This window comes from Salvelinus fontinalis, chromosome 37 (assembly GCF_029448725.1).
Source record: "Salvelinus fontinalis isolate EN_2023a chromosome 37, ASM2944872v1, whole genome shotgun sequence".
In the NCBI taxonomy this organism is placed as follows: Eukaryota; Metazoa; Chordata; class Actinopteri; order Salmoniformes; family Salmonidae; genus Salvelinus; species Salvelinus fontinalis.
Window position 1 is genome coordinate 13,154,720 of NC_074701.1, and position 19,004 is coordinate 13,173,723.

General features: G+C 43.4%; 1 protein-coding gene across 2 annotated transcripts in view; it reads right to left on the reverse strand.

Moving 5' to 3' along the window:
- LOC129836166 (inositol polyphosphate-5-phosphatase A-like) overlaps positions 1-19,004 on the reverse strand; it is a 266,559-nt gene that overhangs the window by 66,170 nt on the left and 181,385 nt on the right. For both annotated transcript variants that reach the window (XM_055902012.1, XM_055902011.1), the window contains exon 9: positions 13,765-13,849. In XM_055902012.1, coding sequence (XP_055757987.1) covers positions 13,765-13,849 — 85 coding nt within the window. The remainder of the gene's footprint in view (positions 1-13,764; positions 13,850-19,004) is intronic.

Here is a 19,004-nt window from a genome sequence, read left to right on the forward strand (position 1 = left end):
TCCAAACATAACAATGTGTATTATGGTCAAACAGTTCTATTTTTGTTTCATCAGACCAGAGGACATTTCTCCAAAAAGTACAATATTTGTCCCCATGTGCAGTTGTAAACCGTAGTTTGGCTTTTTTATGGTGGTTTTGGAGCAGTGGCTTCTTCCTTGCTAAGCGGCCTTTCAGGTTATGTCGATATAGGACTTGTTTTACTGTGGATATAGATACTTTTGTACCTGTTTCCTCCAGCATCTTCACAAGGTCCTTTGCTGTTGTTCTGGGATTGATTTTCACTTTTCGCACCAAAGTACGTTCATCTCTAGGAGACAGAAAGCGTCTCCTTTCTGAGCGTTATCACGGCTGCGTGGTCCCATGTTGTTTATATTTGCATACTTTGTTTGTACAGATGAACGTGGTACCTTCAGGCGTTTGGAAATTGCTCCCAAGGATGAACCAGGCTTGTAGAGGTCTACAATTTTTGTCTGATTTCTTTTGATTTTCCCATGATGTCAAGCAGAGGCACTGTGTTTGAAGGTAGGACTTGAAAAACATCCACTGGTACACCTCAAATTTTCTCAAATTATGTCAATTAGCCTATCAGCAGCTTCTACAGCCATGATATAATTTTCTGGAATTCGCCAAGCTGTTTAAAGGCACAGTCAACTTAGTGTACGTAAACATCTAACCAACTGGAATTGTGATACAGTGAATTATAAGTGAAATAATCTGTCTGTAAACAATTGTTGGAAAAATTACTTGTTTCATGTACCTAACCGACTTGCCAAAACTGTAGTTTGTTAACAAGAAATTTGTGGAGTGGTTGAAAAAACAAGTTTTAATGACTCCAACCTGTGTAACCTAACTTCCAACCTAACTTCCGACTTCAACTGTATGTGTAATACACACACACACACACACACACACACACACACACACACACACACACACACACACACACACACACACACACACACACACACACACACACACACACACAGCCTTCGAAAAGTATTCAGACCTCTTGACTTATTCCACATTGTTACGTTACAGCCTTCTTCTAAAATTGATTCAATCGTTTTTTTCCCCTTCATGAATCTACACACAATACCCCATAATGACAAAGCAAAAACGGGTTAAGAGTTGTTTGGTAATTTATTACAAATTACATAAAAAAAAAAAATCTGATTTACATAAGTATTCAAACCCTTTACTCAGTACTTTGTTAAAGCACCTTTGGCAGCGATTACATCCTCGAGTCTTCTTGGGTATGACGCTACAAGCTTGGCACACCTGTATTTGGGGAGTTTCTCCCATTCTTCTCTGCAGATCCTCTCAAGCTCTGTCACGTTGTATGGGGAGTGTCGCTGCACAGCTATTTTCAGGTCTCTCCAGAGATGTTAGAACGGGTTCAAGTCCGGGCTCTGGCTGAGCCACTCAAGGACATTCAGAGACTTATCCCGAAGCCAGTTCTGCGTTGTCTTGGCTGTTTGCCTAGGGTTGTTGCCCTGTTGGAAGGTGAACCTTCACCCCAGTCTGAGGTCCTGAGCGTTCTGCAGCAGGTTTTCATCAAGGATCTCTCTGTACTTTGCTCCGTTCATCTTTGCCTCGATCCTGACTAGACTCCCAGTCCCTGCCGCTGATAAACATCCCCACAGCATGATGCTGTCACCACCATGCTTCACCATAGGGATGGTGCCAGGTTTACTCCAGACGTGAAGCTTGGAATTCAGGCCAAAGAGTTGGTTTCATCGGACCAGAGAATCTTGTTTCTCAAGGTCCGAGAGTGTTTAGGTGCCTTGTGGCAAACTCCAAGCGGGCTGTCATGTGGCTTTTAATGGAGTGTCGCTTCCGTAAGGCCACTCTACCATAAAGGCCTGATTGATGAAGTGCTGCAGAGATGCTTGTCCTTCTGGAAGGTTCTCCCATCTCCACAGAGGAGACTCTAGAGCTCTGTCAGTGACCATCAGGTTCTTGGTCACCTCCCTGACCAAGGCCCTTCTCCCCCAAATGCTCAGTTTGGCCGGGCTGCCAGCTCTCGGAAGAGTCTTGGTGGTTCCAAACTTCTTCCATTTAACAATGATGGAGGCCACTGTGTTCTTGGGGACCTTCAATGCTGCAGACATTTTTGGTACCCTTTCCCAGATCTGTGCCTCGACACAATCCTGTCTTGGAGCTCTACGGACAATTCCTTCGACCTCATGGCTTGGTTTTTGCTCTGATATGCACTGTCAACAGTGGGACCTTAGACAGGTGTGTGCCTTTCCAAATCTATGTCCAATCAATTGAATTTACCACAGGTGGACTCCAATCAAGTTGTAGAAACATCTCAAGTATAATCAATGTAAAGAAGTTATTTATGTTTTTTTATATTTAATACATTTGTAATCATTTCTAAAAACCTGTTTCTGCTTTGTCATTATGGGGTATTGTGTGTAGATTGCTAAAGAATGTATTTTATTTAATACATTTTATAGTAAGGCTGTAACGTAAGAAAATGTGGAAGAAGGAATCTGAATACTTTCCGAAGGCACCGAGTATAAAATAAACCTTTATATAACACCTGAAACAACATGCAGTGTCCTGGGACCTGGTTGGCACCCCACCCGACCGAAAAGAAAAAACTATTATTGTGCTCAGCTCGCAAAAGCCCAGCACTGCATTAGTCAAAAATAGACTGACATCATACAAGCAGGGCACTATGCACCAGGCACAAAAACACCCTTATCCTCTACAGTTTATGCCACATTTCATTTGGAACTAAATCAAAAAGTCACTATTGGCCAGTTGTTCATCCCTGGCGTTTTCAAAGGCTGCATGGATGGGCTCCATTTTGACCAAGATAGAGGCAAGGAGGACAATCTAGTGAATTGCAAGATAAGACGAACATACAGCTAGCTCTGAAATTATTGGCACCCTTGACAAAGATGAGCAAAAAATTTGGTTTAAAATAAATAACACAAATACTGAGCTATATTCTATACAAAAAAATATATCTACTAATTCAATTGCTCAGCGAAATATATTTTGTTTAACAAGTAATACTTTTTTCTCTCAAAAAGTCAGGTTTCAAAATTTTGGCACCCCTGTTTTCAAACCTCTTCTTGCTTGGATAATGGCACTGAGCCTTTTTCAAAAATGTTTTATGAGAATGGAGAATTTATTGGAAGGGTTGAGACCATTCATCCACACATAATCTTTTCATATCCTTGATATCATTCATCATGCGCTTATGGACTGCCCTCTTCAATTCAAACCACATGTTTTCAATGGGGTTCAAGTCCGGAGACTGAAATGGCCATTGCAAAATGTTGATTTTGTGGTCCATTAACGGTTTCTTTGTGGATTTTGATGTGTCCTTTGGGTTATTGTCTTGATTGAAGATCCAGTTGCAGCCAAGTTTCAGCCTCCTGGCAGAGGAACCAGGTGTTTGGCTAACATATCCTGGTACTGGGTAAAATTCATGATGCCGTTGACCTTAACAAGGTTCCCAGGACCAGTGGAAGCCAAATAGCCTCATCGCATGAAAGATCCACCACCATATTTTACAGTAGGTATGAGGTACTTTTCTGCATATGGTGACTGATAATTTAAAGGGATGGAGAAAACCACACTGTGGATTCCAGATTTTGCCCATGGAGGCATTCAAAGTTCATGGACAAACACAATTACTCCAGAACTGCAAATGTGGAGTGAGTCCAGCCATGTAAATAAAACCACGAGTGTATGAAGCATCAAAATAAATACGTGGAGCTTTCCACCAACACTTCTCACTGTCAGCTGTGAAACACTTCCTCTTATATTTCTACAACACCTTTGTTGCATAATAATGCTTGTCTTGTCTACAACCATGTACGCTCAGACAGCCTAATATCGCCCCGCACGCATGCACACATCCTAGCCACCACCAGCACACACACACACACACACACACACACACACACACACACACACACACACACACACACACACACACACACACACACACACACACACACACACACACACACACACACACACACATACAGTACACGTGGAAGGCAAGCAGCTCTGAGCTCATATGGCAAGGCCTGTATTAGAACATGCTTGTCTGTCTGCCTGGCCATGTGCTTTTAGCTAATATCCTCATATTTCCTTTGCGGCATATTCTGCCCTTCCTGACCCAATTTAACACCAGACCTTTCAGTAAGAATAGAGCCCCCACCGCTACTTTCCTGAGACGTTAAAGACGAATGATCAGTGCTCTAGAAAGTTGGTGGCCTTTTCAGGAGAAAGGACAGTAGGATGGAAGAAAAAAAAGTCCCCAAGACAGTGAGGACAAAAACCCTCCTGCATTCAGAAAGAGAGAGGGAAATGGAGGGGGAGGGAAAATGGGAGGGAGAGGGGAGGGAGAGTGAAGGCAGGGAGGGTGACAGGCGAGAGGGAGAGAAAGCAGAGTAAAAGTGAGTGAGTGAGTGAGTCAGCTGAAAGAAAATTAGGATGAGAGAAAAAGTAAATGAGAGAAGTATGAGGACATGAATGAGAGATCTAAAGCCTCACTATAGAGACTAAGAAGGTGAGGTGGCCAGAGTGACCAGTAGGAGTGTCCTCCCCAGTGGCCCAACGGCCCACAGCAGGTGTGGGATCATTGACTAAGGGGATCAATGGGGCTACTGCTCAGGCCAACCCTGGACCCGAGAGGCCACAACGCCATGGTCTGAGGGGGGCGGTGGGTGACCACTGGTGCCAGGCGCTGTCCTCACACCCTGTCACACCATGTGATCTACCCCTGGAATGGTGGGCCCAGCTGCCAGCCGCTACGGCCAGTAACACAATGGCTGCAGCTCTTGTTGATGAGGAGGCTGTTGTTGATGAGGAGGACCAACAGAAGCCACTGCTTGTTCTTCATTTGCAGAGCGTTTTAATTGTGGAACAGCGTCCTGATCAAAGCGACATCGCTCGCGTTACGCCCTCGTTGCTGAACTCCCTCTTTCTCTCTGTGTCTCCATCTCTCTGTGTCTCGATCTCTCTGTCTCTCTTTTCATTAGCATGGCAAGCAAATAGAGGAAAAAAGGAGAGGAGAAAACAGGCTCTTTTGTCCCAAGGGGAATAGTCTCCCTCTATCCAGACAGGTTATCTCTCATAATGGGGCCTCATTGTGATGAATTACCCAGCTCATGACGATTTATCTTCATATCGGAAACATCTTTGTCTGAGGCTATGTGGATAAAACGAAACATATAATTCAGTGACAAGGTGACGCCGTATCATGATGACCTCACATATAAGTTAGTTCATTTATCTTGTTCATCTACACTATCTTTGGCATACTGCTGGCCTCATTGTCATAGATATGTTTTTTCCCTATTGAAACAACAAGATTATCCTCAGAGATAAAATAAGATTGTCATTGTATCACAATGCTGTGTGTATGACAGATATTTGGTTTAATCTGATTAAGTAGGGTGCTCCTGCTGTGGTATCGGGGAGTAGTAGGCAGCCGCGTGTGTGTTTATGTGTGTGTATCTGTGTGTGACAGCAGCCAAGGAGGGTCACAGTCCTCACAGTCCCTGGTGTCTAGGTTCCCCCAGAACAGAGGCCCAATCAGTGCTAGCCCACTGGCTAATGGATGGATGGCCCCCAAAATTAATTAGCCTGACTAATGTAGTGTACACTTAATTACACTGCCTCTGTTTTGATTAATGGAAGGGCCCACCTTAGCACACATGCTAATCAAAGGCTGGGGCAGAAAGGGAAAAGGCAGTGAAAATTATTTACCCAGAAACAGGTTCACGAACCAAGACAATAGGCATCAACAACCCCACTCACTCTTTCCAGCCTATTTGAAGAGTGCTTTTATATGTTTCACATTATTAAGGGATAAATACATTATTACAGACATGGAAGAACACATGCAAGCACATACACACCCATGTATGTCCACACACACACAGACTCACACAAACATCCACACAGTAGAAGCCTTTACGGTTCCAAAAAGTTGGACACGTTTCAAAATGGACCTGGGGCTTTCCCATCCGGACCAGATATGCATACATTGATTTTTACAATATAGAGACCCGTTCCAAACGGACCTGAGGACAACTAGACCCGTTCTGTATAGACCTGGTTGGATCCAGACCCAGTCCAATCAGAGTGAATGAAGCTGCAGAAAAGTCAATTTTTAAGCTACTTTATTAACCGGCTGATAAAGTGTGAGGGAGAGGAGGTAGAGAGAGGTAGAGAGAGGTGACGCTCTAGTAGGGGCCCTGCTGTGTGTGTACAATACTGTGAGTGTGAGCGAGTGACACAGGCAACAAGGAGGGAGGGAGAGACTAGAACCAACCAAGCCGACTCGCGCTATAGTAGACTAATAGTTTCCATAGCTAGGTTATTTATTATTCAACATGATTACATAGTACCTGTACCTTTCTTGACGGCATCAAATCGAGGAAAGCTAGCTAGGCTAATTGAGGCTGCATGCGCTTTCTCGTCCTACAGTTACAAATAACAACTTCATTCAGAATATAAAGTAGCAGCCTACCTGTTGGTTCTCGGTCGTTGTAGCCTATCCTTCTCCTTTAACTTTTAATTCCATAATTGAATTCCATCTTCCATTGATTAGATATCTCCTACCTTTTGCCCCACACGGAGGCTCTGTGATGGTAGACTATTGCCACTTTGATGACTTATGATTGATTGGCCAGCAACAACAAGCTACACGCGCCACTCTCATGAAAAGCTATGAGCGGCAGCATAAATTATACAATCTCTCTTTCTCTACTGCAGCAGTCGCGTTTGGATCTATATGGGTCCTTCCGGACAAGTCAGTTAAAATTACACATACCCGAGACCCGTGACCATCATATCAGATCCGACCCAGACCCGTAGAATTATTTAGAATTCTGGATCCGGATCCACTCGGGTCCCGGATTGGGTCTCGGGTATTCGGTTACAGGTGGATTTGTGAAGACCTCTACCACTCAGGCCAGTGTTTAGAATACGGCTTTAAAAACAGTATCACACATACAATCACACACACCCCCGTCACACTTTTCCCTGGCATGGACCATATGCTGTAAAGCACTTCGACAAAGGGTGCAAAATGAAACATGTATTACCCTGCTTGTCATTAATGAGTATTTTACAGTATTCATTTGGAGTGGGTCCTAGTCAACAGCTCCACCTTTAATTTCATGCTGCTCAAGTAGAGAAAGGGCCAGGACAAAGGGAGGAAGATTGATGCCTGGGCCAGCCCCTGCCATCCACCTGCTCTTTCCACTAACCACAGAAAGGAGGCGCTATCGAACACATCCACACGTCCCCCAACTTGGATCTCCCTCACACAGGGAGTGGTGGCGTGGTGCGGTGCGGTGAGGGGCCGCTAGCCTAATGAAATCTACCCATGTAGCGGCCAGATAAACTCCAATTAAAACAGGCACAAGCTATGTCACGGGGACAGTAGATCAAGTCAGCAATTAACCTCCCCGCTGGCCTCCATCAATCCTTAAATTGGAGCGACCGGCCAGGAGAGCACAATCTCTGCAGATATTAAATTTACATTCTATTAAGTTTAATTAGGATACATTTTAAATATACTGAGAGTCCAGGCACAGAGACCTGGGGCTGTCACTGAGCCTCTGTGATTCACTGCCACTGGTCCCTGGGGTTCCGGGATGTCCCATCATGCACCTCTTCTTCAGTCTCGGTCCGGGCCGTCTCAGCACACACAGGTGGTTAATCAGCTCCTAATGCCTTCTCTCACACATACAACTTTCTGACATGCACATCATAGTAAGTTTAGGTATTTCCCCAAATCAGGTAAACAGGTACAAGTGAACCATTCCAATCAACAGAATACACTGGTTCCCTTCTGCACTGTCCCAATGCCCTATCCACCCATCGAGTGCTTGGGCAGCCTCACTCCTCCACTTGCACTTCTCTCTGGCTGGGCTCACCTCTCCTGTCCTGATGATACAGTCAGAGCAGGAAAAAGGGGCCGGGGACTGGTCCATGACACTGGGAAGACCACCTCCAGGGAGCTCAACCCCAGCATTAGTCTCCACTTGGCTGTGTCCTTTGTCCCCTGGTGAAAGGCCCAGTGAATGAGGGTCAATTGAAGCCAATTCCCTCTGTCGGACACAATTAACGGGGAAACCAGTTGGGAGGGGGGCTGGCCACAGCCTCTGGTTACTGATCCTGCAGCACAAGCATGCCAGGAATCCGCCACCTATGTCCAACCCTGGGACAATAGGGCATAGGACATTGGGCCTAGTGTGTAGACCACCACACATGGATCCACAGGGCATGATGGGTTAAGGGGAGGGGCTGGTGGCTATTTGCATTGCAGTGGGTGTCCATGATGACACTCAGAGAGAAAAAGTGTAGCTGTAGTGTTCAAGCAACTAGAGAAATACATGTATTAAATGCTCCTTGTTTTTGCCCACATATAATATGGGACAGTTCTTACCTTTCTGCATTAAAGAAGTGGAGAGGTAATTGTGCCTAATGTGTGTTACAGAGCGAGAGAAACAGAGAGAGTAGCCCGCCATCTGAATCAATCTCCAGATAAGCAGGCCCAATTGATCCACCAGGTCCAATCTAAATGAAAGCATCGTTCCAATGTGCACTAATTGTCCAGCTGACATTAATTGTCATTACAGGGTTGACATATCTCCTGGCTGGGAGTTATAGAGCCACATGAAGGCTAAAATCATATGTTTACTGGTGACATCACAGCGTCCCTCCACAACCACATACAGTACAGGTCACCATTAAATCAGACTGGTGAGCTCTGCGCTGGACGGTTTTATATGAGTAGAATGCTGCCTCTAACGGGCCGAGCCCCTTGGATGATGTCATCAGCCTTTGGTGTTGTCCCGTTAAAGGGTGAGTATGAGGACCTCTTTGGAAGGAGTAAAGGGAAGGAGAGGGGTGTGTGTGAGAGGAGAGAAAGTGTGTGTTTGTGTGTGAGAATAGAGCGGTGGTAGAAGGGGCTTCATGGCCCACAGATCTGACTTCCTGAGGTACTCTCTGGACTAAAGAGCCCCACCCCCTGTGGCGGCACCACCCCGTCACGCAGGGAAAATCAATCAGGAACACTGTGTGTGTGTGTGTGTGTGTGTGTGTGTGTGTGTGTGTGTGTGTGTGTGTGTGTGTGTGTGTGTGTGTGTGTGTGTGTGTGTGTGTGTGTGTGGGGATATTGAAGGTGCATGAGAAAGGAGTTGGGCGGAGGGGAGTAGGCAGAGACGGACACAAACCGGTGCTAGCCTTACACATCCCTGGAAAAGGGGTCATGACCCCTAGTACACTTAAACAGCATTTCAGTGGCAGAGACACAGAGAGGGTGACTACTTACCTACCACAGAGCAAAGGGGGGAGGAGGAAGGAGGGGGTGCCTGATCTAGATTAGTCACGGGGGATAAATATGGTGACGTACTGGGATGATATTCTTTCTGACGGTTATATTTCTATGATCACCCAGTTTGGGTTAGAAACGTTGTACTACTAAACACTTTGGCAGCATTATACCAGGATTTACTTTTTGTTCTGCATTATTTCTCTCTAATCTCTCTAACAATTTGGATTTTCTGTAGTCATAATAACCCAATGTCTCAGCGGTAGCTGGAATATGAAACTAATGGCCACCATATGATATGTTTGTATATAATGATCACAGTCATGCTAACCACTTCATATTCCTCAATCGAGGTAACCTAGATGTTGGGGCGAGTGTCTTTGATTCAAAATGGTCTCAATGTTCTCTGATTATTCTTCCGGCATATGCTCTACCCTCTTAGGCTGTGGCTGCTGTGCACTTGGGACCTTAGCTTACTGTATTGAGTGATTCCTCACGAAACCAGGACAAAGAAAAAATTACCATGATTTTGTGGATTTTCACAAAATTGAATCCATAGAATGGTCCTTTGGAAGGAGGATTGTTGGCATATACAATGAGTATCCAAAACATTAAGAACACATGCTCTTTCCATGACAGACTGACCAGGTGAATCCAGGTGAAAGCTATGATCCCTTATTGATGGCACTTGTTAAATCCACTTCAATCAGTGTAGATGAAGGGAAGGAGACAGGTTAAGGAATGATTTCTAAGCCTTGAGACAATTGAGACATGGATGGTGTATGTGTGCCATTCAGAGGCTGAATCAGCAAGACAACATATTTAAGTGCCTTTGAACGGGGTATGATAGTAGGCGCCAGGAGCACTGGCTTGCGTCAAGAACTGCAATGGTGCTGGGTTTCACACGCTCAACAGTTTCCCGTGTGTATCAAAAATGGTCCACCACCCAAAGGACATCCAGCCAACTTGAGTCAACATGGACCAGAATCCCTGTGGAATGCTTTCGACACCTTGTAGATTCCATGTCCTGATGATTTTAGTGCAACTCAATATTAAGAAGGTGTTCCTAATGTTTGTAACACTCAGTGTATGTGACATAAGTATGTTGAAGCATAATTGGGAAATAATTGATGAAAGTTGGCATATTTATGACATTTTGGCCTTACCCAGGCCTCCTTTAAGACTCCATGTTTCATTTGTAGGTGCTACAAAATATTAAGTTTCACCACTTGCTCTGTAATGAGTAGTATTTTGATTTTAAATATGATTATTTTTACATATATTTTTACATATATTGTTTAACATAATATACTCCACACAGATATACAAGTTCCAGTGGCATCTTTGCTACTTTTAGAGTTATGATCAAATTTGCAAGCATTACTGAGTGAATGTGAAAATGGATTCAAAATGGCCACCCTCTGTTGGTAATTTGCAGGATGTGCAATGCTACAGGAGAGCTGTGATTTGTTACAATTTTGATTTGATTTGCCTACTATACCAATTTTTCTGTATAAAATGGGCCATAACTTTAAAACTAGCAGAGATCCAACTTTGATATGCCCGTAGAGTATATTATGTTAAACAATATATATATAGAAAATTGCCAAATCTAAATCTGTGATTTTTTAATATTATACTGTTTATATTATTCAATATTCATAAATTAGTGCAGACAAAAATAGTGACTAAAATATTAGTCAAACACCTATTTTCCAGTGGCAAATTGAAGAGACTATAACTGTCTAAATAGACAGAAAAAAAATATTTTTTTTCATTTCAGTTTACTAAAACGAGACAACATTTTCCCTGTGACTAAAATCTGACTAAGTGACTGGACAAGAGTTTTTGGAAAGATTGATAAACACAATTAATATTAGCAGCACAGATTCGCAGCGTAGTTCAATTCAGGATGACTCACACTAGGCAAACACAGCCTACATACAGTATTCTGATGAGCTGTGGGGCAGCAAGCAATGAGCTGGTGAGCTGCGGGGGAACAAGCGATGAGCGTGGGCAGACAGGCAGCCACCGCTCCGCCTCCGATTATACACATCGCGCAGGTGACTCTGTTGCTTCACATTAGCTAACCAGTCACCGCCAGCCTTCTAGTTAGCTACCCTTTCTTTACCTGGTTAAGAAACACAAGCTGCTTTTTGAAAATAAAAACAATAGCAGCATTGACTAATAGGAAAACATGTTTTTCTCTCCCATGAGGAGGCTATAGAAAAGTAGGCTGTCTTTGAAATGTAGTCTCGCTCAACCCTCCCACTTTTCCCACTGCCACTCATATACAGGTTCTGTAGCCTATGTAGCCAAGTCTTCCTCTTTTCTTCAGAGAAAACGGCTTGATTCTAGTTCAAAAGACATGATCTATAATACTGGCGCTAAGTTTTTTTCTCTTTCTATCGTGCATTGGTGGGACGCATTTCATATTCATAAAGCATATCGCGGGCCGTTCTAAAACTAGGGTACTATCGGACCGGACCGTTAACCATTTGTTTAGGCTGCACCTTGTTCAGTCATGTTACCTCATTAGTCAGCTACAGCTTACAACCTGGATGCAGGATGCAACGTTTTGGAATATTAAGATAGCATATTTCTATGTAGAACGAACATGTCTCTTTGACATGTAGAATAATGAATAACGTCGGCTTTATTTATGGAATTTCTATCTCCAACATTCAAGATTGTTTTTTTAACTGAACGTGGATCTAGTAACATATAACCAGTAGCCTATATGCAAACATTTTGTTGCACAGTAAATAAGGAAAAGGGATAGCAAACAATTTATTGACTCGAGCACTGGGACTCGGAATTCAGCCATAGGGACTGGTGCCTCGACCATTGGTGACTTGGACTTGGGACTCGAGCACAGAGGGACTCGATTCGGACTCGAAGTTTAGTGACTCGGCTACATCATTGGGCGAAACAGTCATTAGCTCCCGTTCTACTTTTGGACATCAATGTGGCTGCGGCATCTGTGGAACGTTGATAACAATGGCAATGACATGACCGAGTGATGGAGGTGCAACCCATACTAATTTGCCAATACTTTGCAGCAGCATCTGGTTATTCTGCTACTACTCTCTCATTATTCAAATGACAAAAATGTGATTGAGGCAATGATATTGTAGTCAAAATGACTAAGACTAGACTAAATCTAAAAAAAAGTGCCAAAATTAACACATATTTTTTTTATTATTGAAATCAAAATACTACTCATATTACAGAGCAGGTGGAAAAAGCTTCATTTGACACCAATTCTTGCTTTGTAGCACTTACAGATGAAACATTATGAAGACTTAAAGGAGGCCTTGGTTAGCCAAAATGTTATAAATATGCCAACTTTGATGATCAATTATGCATTTAGATACAAATGTCAAATGTCAACAATCCTTTTTCCAAAGGGCCATTCTATGAATGAACATCTCCCAAATCATGTTATTTATTTGTCCTGGTTTTGTGATGCGATCACTATTATCTCCAAAGCATAATATTCTCACATGATCAGCAGCTCTAATGTGCCCTAAATACGGCTGTGGAATTTAATGTACCGCCGAAAGACTAGACTACGCAATATATCAATGTGATAAGATACAGTAGAAAACATCATATGGTCACACACACAACAACCCAGCAGCTGAACACAGCAGCGTGAAACAACATGCTCATTTAATGTTTGCCTAGGAGGAATAGCACATGACCTCTGCGTTCAATTAAGTATTCTATTCAATTCCTCCCCTAGTGTTTTGATGGTTAAACTACACTCCCCGCTCAAAAGGCCCTTCTCACTTTACCTCACAGGATGAAGTATTTCCTGAATCATTTGAGCAAAAGCCCTCCATTCAACAACCGCCCACCCCCTCCTCCCCACTCCTCTTCCCCTTCCCTTTTGAGACATAGGGTCTTCTCCCAAATTAACAATCCCCACGACTTGAACAGAGCCACTGATTTGAGGTGCCATTGTGTGGTGGGAGCAGGGTTCGCCCCACAAGTGGCTAGTCTCTCTCTTATCATGGAGCTCCACTGTCTGTGTGGAACTTTATGGCTTGTTATCCTACAGCCCCCCAATCTCCTGATGAGGCTTGCTGAATGACTACACTGACTCTAATGTGGCGTCATTTGCACCAAGAGAAAGGGAGGGAGAGAGGAAGGAAGAGAGAGAGAAAGTGAAGGGGGACGGCACGATAACATAATGGACTTGGAGGGTTGGTTGGCAAAGACAGCTGGGCCAACGACAGTGGAGGGGTGAAAATGAGCGATAACTGTGATGTTTGTTGTCCCCCACAAACCCTAGAAAACTGTGCGCACAAACACACACACACACACACACACAGAGATATCAGCAACACCTATCCATGTCAAGGTGCATGTGCCAAATCACATATAGTGTAGACACTAACTGATATGTTCGCAACACATGCATCAATGTGCTTACCTCGATAACCTGCCTTGTATCCAACCTGAAGTTGAAGTCCCCAAACACAAAATATGGCACCTTCTCAAACCGCTGGTCAGTGATCCTGAAAAACATGAAAAGTATTTGTCATTAAAAGTGAATTGATCTAAGTGGAGTTGTATACTGTTGATGGGGCTCTCTGCTGGGCCTCAGTGTTTGGTTTCCTCAGGGCATTTTATTTATGAGGTGCACACCACCACCTGGTGGTACCAACACTTGCAAGACGTTTGCACCCCTGTGAAAAACAATATTCAACATGACAACAACAAAAAAGCAGTTAACGTGAATAGGTTTGTGTAGATTGGGGCTTTTCAAATATTTTTATTCAAATCAAATCACATTTGTCACATGTGCAGGTGTAGACCTTACCGTGAAATGCTTACTAACAAGCCCTTAACTAACAATGCAGTTCAAGAAATAGAGTTAAGAAAATATTTACTAAATAAATTAAAGTAAATGCGTTTATTAAAAGTAACACAAAATTCCAATACCAATAACGAGGCTATATACAGGGGGTACCGAGTTAATGTGCAGGGGTATCACAATCAAACTGTGCAAGTTTCAAATTCCAATGAACAAAAATATAAACACAACATGTAAAGTGCTGGTCCCGTGTGTAATGAGCTGAAATAAAATATCCCAGAAATTGTCCATATGCACAAAAAATGTATCTCTCTCAAATGTTGTGCACAAAAGTGTTTACATTTCTGTTAGTGAGAATGTTATCCTTTGTCAAGATAATCCATCCACCTGACAGGTTAGGCATATCAAGAAGCTGATTAAACTGCATGACCATTACATAGGTGCACCTTGCGCTGGGGACAATAAAAGGCCACTCTAAAATGTGCAGTTTTGTCACACAACACAATGCCACAGATCTCTCATGTTTTGACGGAGCGTGCAATTGTAAGTCCAACCCGCCCCACAACCGCAGATCACGTGTAACCATGCCAGCCCAGGACCTCCACATCCGGCTTCTTCACCTGTGGGATCGTCAGAGAGAGGGCGGGGGGAGGGGGTGCATAGGAGTATTTCTGTCTGTAATAAAGCTCTTTTGTGGGGTAAAACAAATTCTGATTGTGGGTGGGCCTTTGCCCTCCCACAATCAGTGCCCCTGCCCAGTCACGTGAAATCCATAGATTAGGGCCTAATGAATTTATTTAAAATTGACTGATTTCCTTATATAAACTGTAACTCAGTAAACTCGTTGAAATTGCTGCATGTTGCATTTATAAATTTGGTTCAGTATTTGTTCTAGATTGTGATTGAGTTGATTTGAACATGCTATTCCAAATGGCGTATGACGAGATTTGACTGAGTGTGCTTGTAGGGGCGTCATACACCCATTATTTGGGTGACAGATAGGGGGATGTGCTGAAGCCACCATGCCTGAAAAAATATTTTGCAAGCAATGTAAATGCATGTATTAATGTCTACATTAGTTTTGCCACATTTATGCTATTACAAACACTTTAATACATACTTTTAAAGGATATTACACTTTTTACTAATGTTACTGTCCTCACTACAATTACTAAAATACTTACATGTAATTTTGTTCTTGAAACATTTAATTGAAATATAATTTGAGCGACCCTCCCAGTCTGTCTGCCGTATATTTTCTCTTTGCTCTCGTTTGCCTTATTAGGATGCCGGTGAGCGGAGCCGAGAGGGTCGTTAGCGACATGGGACACACCTGGGCCCGGGTGTGTCCCAGGATAAGTACACCACTTCCCCATTCATGGAGGAGACTCTCTCCATGCAGACAACTTTATAGATTTTGTTGTGGTATTTTTGTGGCCTTTTGTTTGAATGCTTTGGCACCTTTCAACACCCTGCATTATCACATGTATGCATGCAAAACACTCACTTACACACACCATTGTTATTTGTATTTAGTTTACTTTATTTAAGAAATTAATTTTTGTTATTCCTTGTCTCCACGTTGTCTCCACGTTGTCTCCCTTTTTGTTACGGACTTGGAGCCGGTTCGTGACAAGTGGGGGCTCATCCGGGATCTTGCAGGTATGGTGTTTGGGAGAAAACGTGGAGTTAATGTTTATCTCTGTAGGTGCTTTGTTTGCATCTTTTGTTACAGCTTGTTTGAGTTGTAATGTTTGGTGCTCAGTATTGGTTGCCTTTGTTTGTTTGGTAAACTTGACACTGCGGTGGATAGTTGGTTGTGTGCTGCGTTGGAGTATATTGGTTAGTTTCCAGGCCCCTGCCCAGGCTGGAGACTCTTGCTCTACTTGCTGTTGGGACATTGGATGAGGTTGGCTGGGGAAAATTGAAGTGTGAACATGTACACCTTCGTCAATTTGGGACGCAAGAGGCCGTGTAAATTTGGTCACCCATCTACACACAATACCCAAGTATTGAAAAATGAATATCCAATTTACGTAAGTATTCAAACCCTTGAGACAGTCCAACATTTGTGTTTTTCTGGGTAAGTCTAAGAGCTTTGCTAATAGCTAGACAGCCATTTTCATGTAGACAGATTTAAGCCAAAACTAACTAGGCCACAACACATTCAATGTCTTGGTAACTCCAGTGCATATTTGAGTGCCTGTTGAAAAGCAGACTACCAGGTCTTAGCTCTGTTCTGTTTCTTTGTATACTGAAAAGCATACACATAACATGATGCAGCCACCACTATGCTTGAAGATGTGTTGTCTCAAACAAAGCGTTCCGGACAATTATTTTCTTTGCCACATTTTTATTTTAGTGCCTTGTTGCAAACAGAATGCATGTTTTGGAATATATTAAATTCTGTACAGGCTTCCTTTTCACTCTGTCAAATAGGTTAGTGTTGTATTCACCTATCACTGCCCTTCAACTCACCATTTTCCTCATGGTGAAATCCAGGAAAGACGCCTGTATCGTTGTAATTAACATCTTCCTCGTGCGCAAAGGGATATTCAATAGCTGCCCTTTTTTGCATTGGAAAACCTCCCTGGTCGAATCTGTGTTTAAAATTTACTGCTCTACTGAGGGACCTTAGAGACTTTTGTATGTGGACACTCCTTTAGAATCTGCTACTTAAGCCACACCCGTTGCTGATAGGTGTATAAAATTGAGCACACATCCTTAACAAAGAGCTCAGTGACTTTCAACATGGCAACGTCATAGGATGCCACAGTTCACCGGGGCAGTTATTGTGAAGTGGAAATGTCTAGGAGCAACAGCTCAGCCGAAGTGGTAGGCCACACAAGCTCACAGAACGTGATAACCGAGTGCTGAAGCGCATAAAAATCATCTGTCCTCGGCAGCAACACTCACTACCGAGTTCCAAACTGCCTCTGGAAGCTTCATGAAATGGGTTTCCATGGCCAAGCAGCCGCACACAAGCCTAAGGTCACCATGTGCAATCCCAAGCGTAAACTGGAGTGGTGTAAAGGTCGCCGCCATTGGCAGACTAGAGCAGTGGAAACACATTCTGATGAATTCACGCTTCACCATCTGGCAGTCTGACGGATGCCAGGAGAGTGCTCCCTGCCCCAATGCATGGGGTGGTTTTTGATGGTTTGGGCTAGGCCCCATAGCTCCAGTGAAAGGAAATCTTAATGCTATGACATTCTAGACAGTACTGAGCTTCCAACTTTATGGCAACAGTTTGGGTAAGGCCCTTTCCTGTTTCAGCCTGACGATGCCCCGTGCACAAAGCGAGGTCCATACAGAAAGGGTATGTCAAGATCGGTGTGGAAGAACTTGACTGGTCTGCACAGAACCCTGACCTCAACCCCATCAAACACATTTGTCTCTATCCTGCACTAACATGGGATCATAACACACATGATATTATCATATGGTGCCAGGTAGCTTAGCGGTTAAAAGCATTGGGCCAGTAACTAAAAGGTCGCTGGTTCGAATCCCAGAGCCGGCACGGTGGAAAGATCTTCCGTTCTGCCCTTGAGCATGGCAGTTAACCCCCAACAGCTGCTCCCCTGGGCACTGATGACGTGGTCGTTGATTAAGGCAGCCTCCGGCACCTCTAATTCAGAGAGGTTGGGTTAAATGTTGAATGCATTCAGTTGTGCAACTGACTAGGTATTCCCTTTCTCAGATTGCATGTAAAACTAAGTATTTATCTGCATAACTATTGAGCTGTCTGTATCCTCCTGACTAGTGGTTTGTTTTTTTAAATAAACTAAATGTGCTTCTCTGCTAAAATCTGGGTAAAAGATTGAAAGGAATGTGAGTCTTATTCAGTACATTTAGTAATTGCTTGTATTTCTAAAGACCTGCAAACTTGCCAGCAGGCATGCCAGCTAAGATAGTTTGACAAGCTACTCTAACTTGATTGATAGCCTGAAGTGGCTTGGTGCTAGTTATGTGACTGGGCGATCGGGAACCTATCTAGCTGGCTAGCTAAAGCCAACTTCATAAAATTGCTAGGTGGCTAGAATTACAGAGAATCATAACATCTCGATTTTATTTATTCATCAATAAGGATAGGCTCCATAGCTTGATCAAATGTCAATTTACAAGCATACCTCTTGCGAGTCCTTCCCATCACCGGCAGCTAAACTCAAATTAAGCACTGTCACTCTCTCTCTCTCTGCTCTGCACCACTTACTAGGGAGAATTGCGGGGAAGAGTACTCTTTGCCTGGTCCAGTCAGTGTGGCCCATCCGCAAAATACCACTGACAGATTTTTATTAACATTTAGTCATTAATTTAACATCTGACAAATGAAAAAACAGGAGAAATCTGAGGGGGCATGTGCCCTTGTGTCCCCTATGGGCATGATCTCCTTTCTATGGGAAGCTGCTATACTTTGCATGGGATTTGTGCAGTCATGAACACGGTCCCAATATCCACACTTGCATACTACTTAGTATGTGGTGATGTAATGACCATATGTAACAGAGTTAAGAATATGCCGTAAGCTTGAATGTCAGGGATGGAGCCATCCAATCGGTACCTTTTGGGTGGCTCAACATGTTGGAACGTTGTCAAGGAGGGCGGTCATGTGTATGCGAAGCAGATGATCACTGGTTTGAGCACAGTATGGGGCAGTCGGACAGTGGAGGAAGCTAAGCTGTTAACAGTACAGTTACACATTGTTCCTGTACCCAAGAATTCAAAAGTAACTGAACTATATGACTATCGCCTCGTAGCACTAACTTCGGTCATCATGAAGTGCTTTGAGAGACTAGTCAACGTTCCTATCATCGCCATCTTACCTGTCACCCTAGACCCACTTCATTGACCTGGCC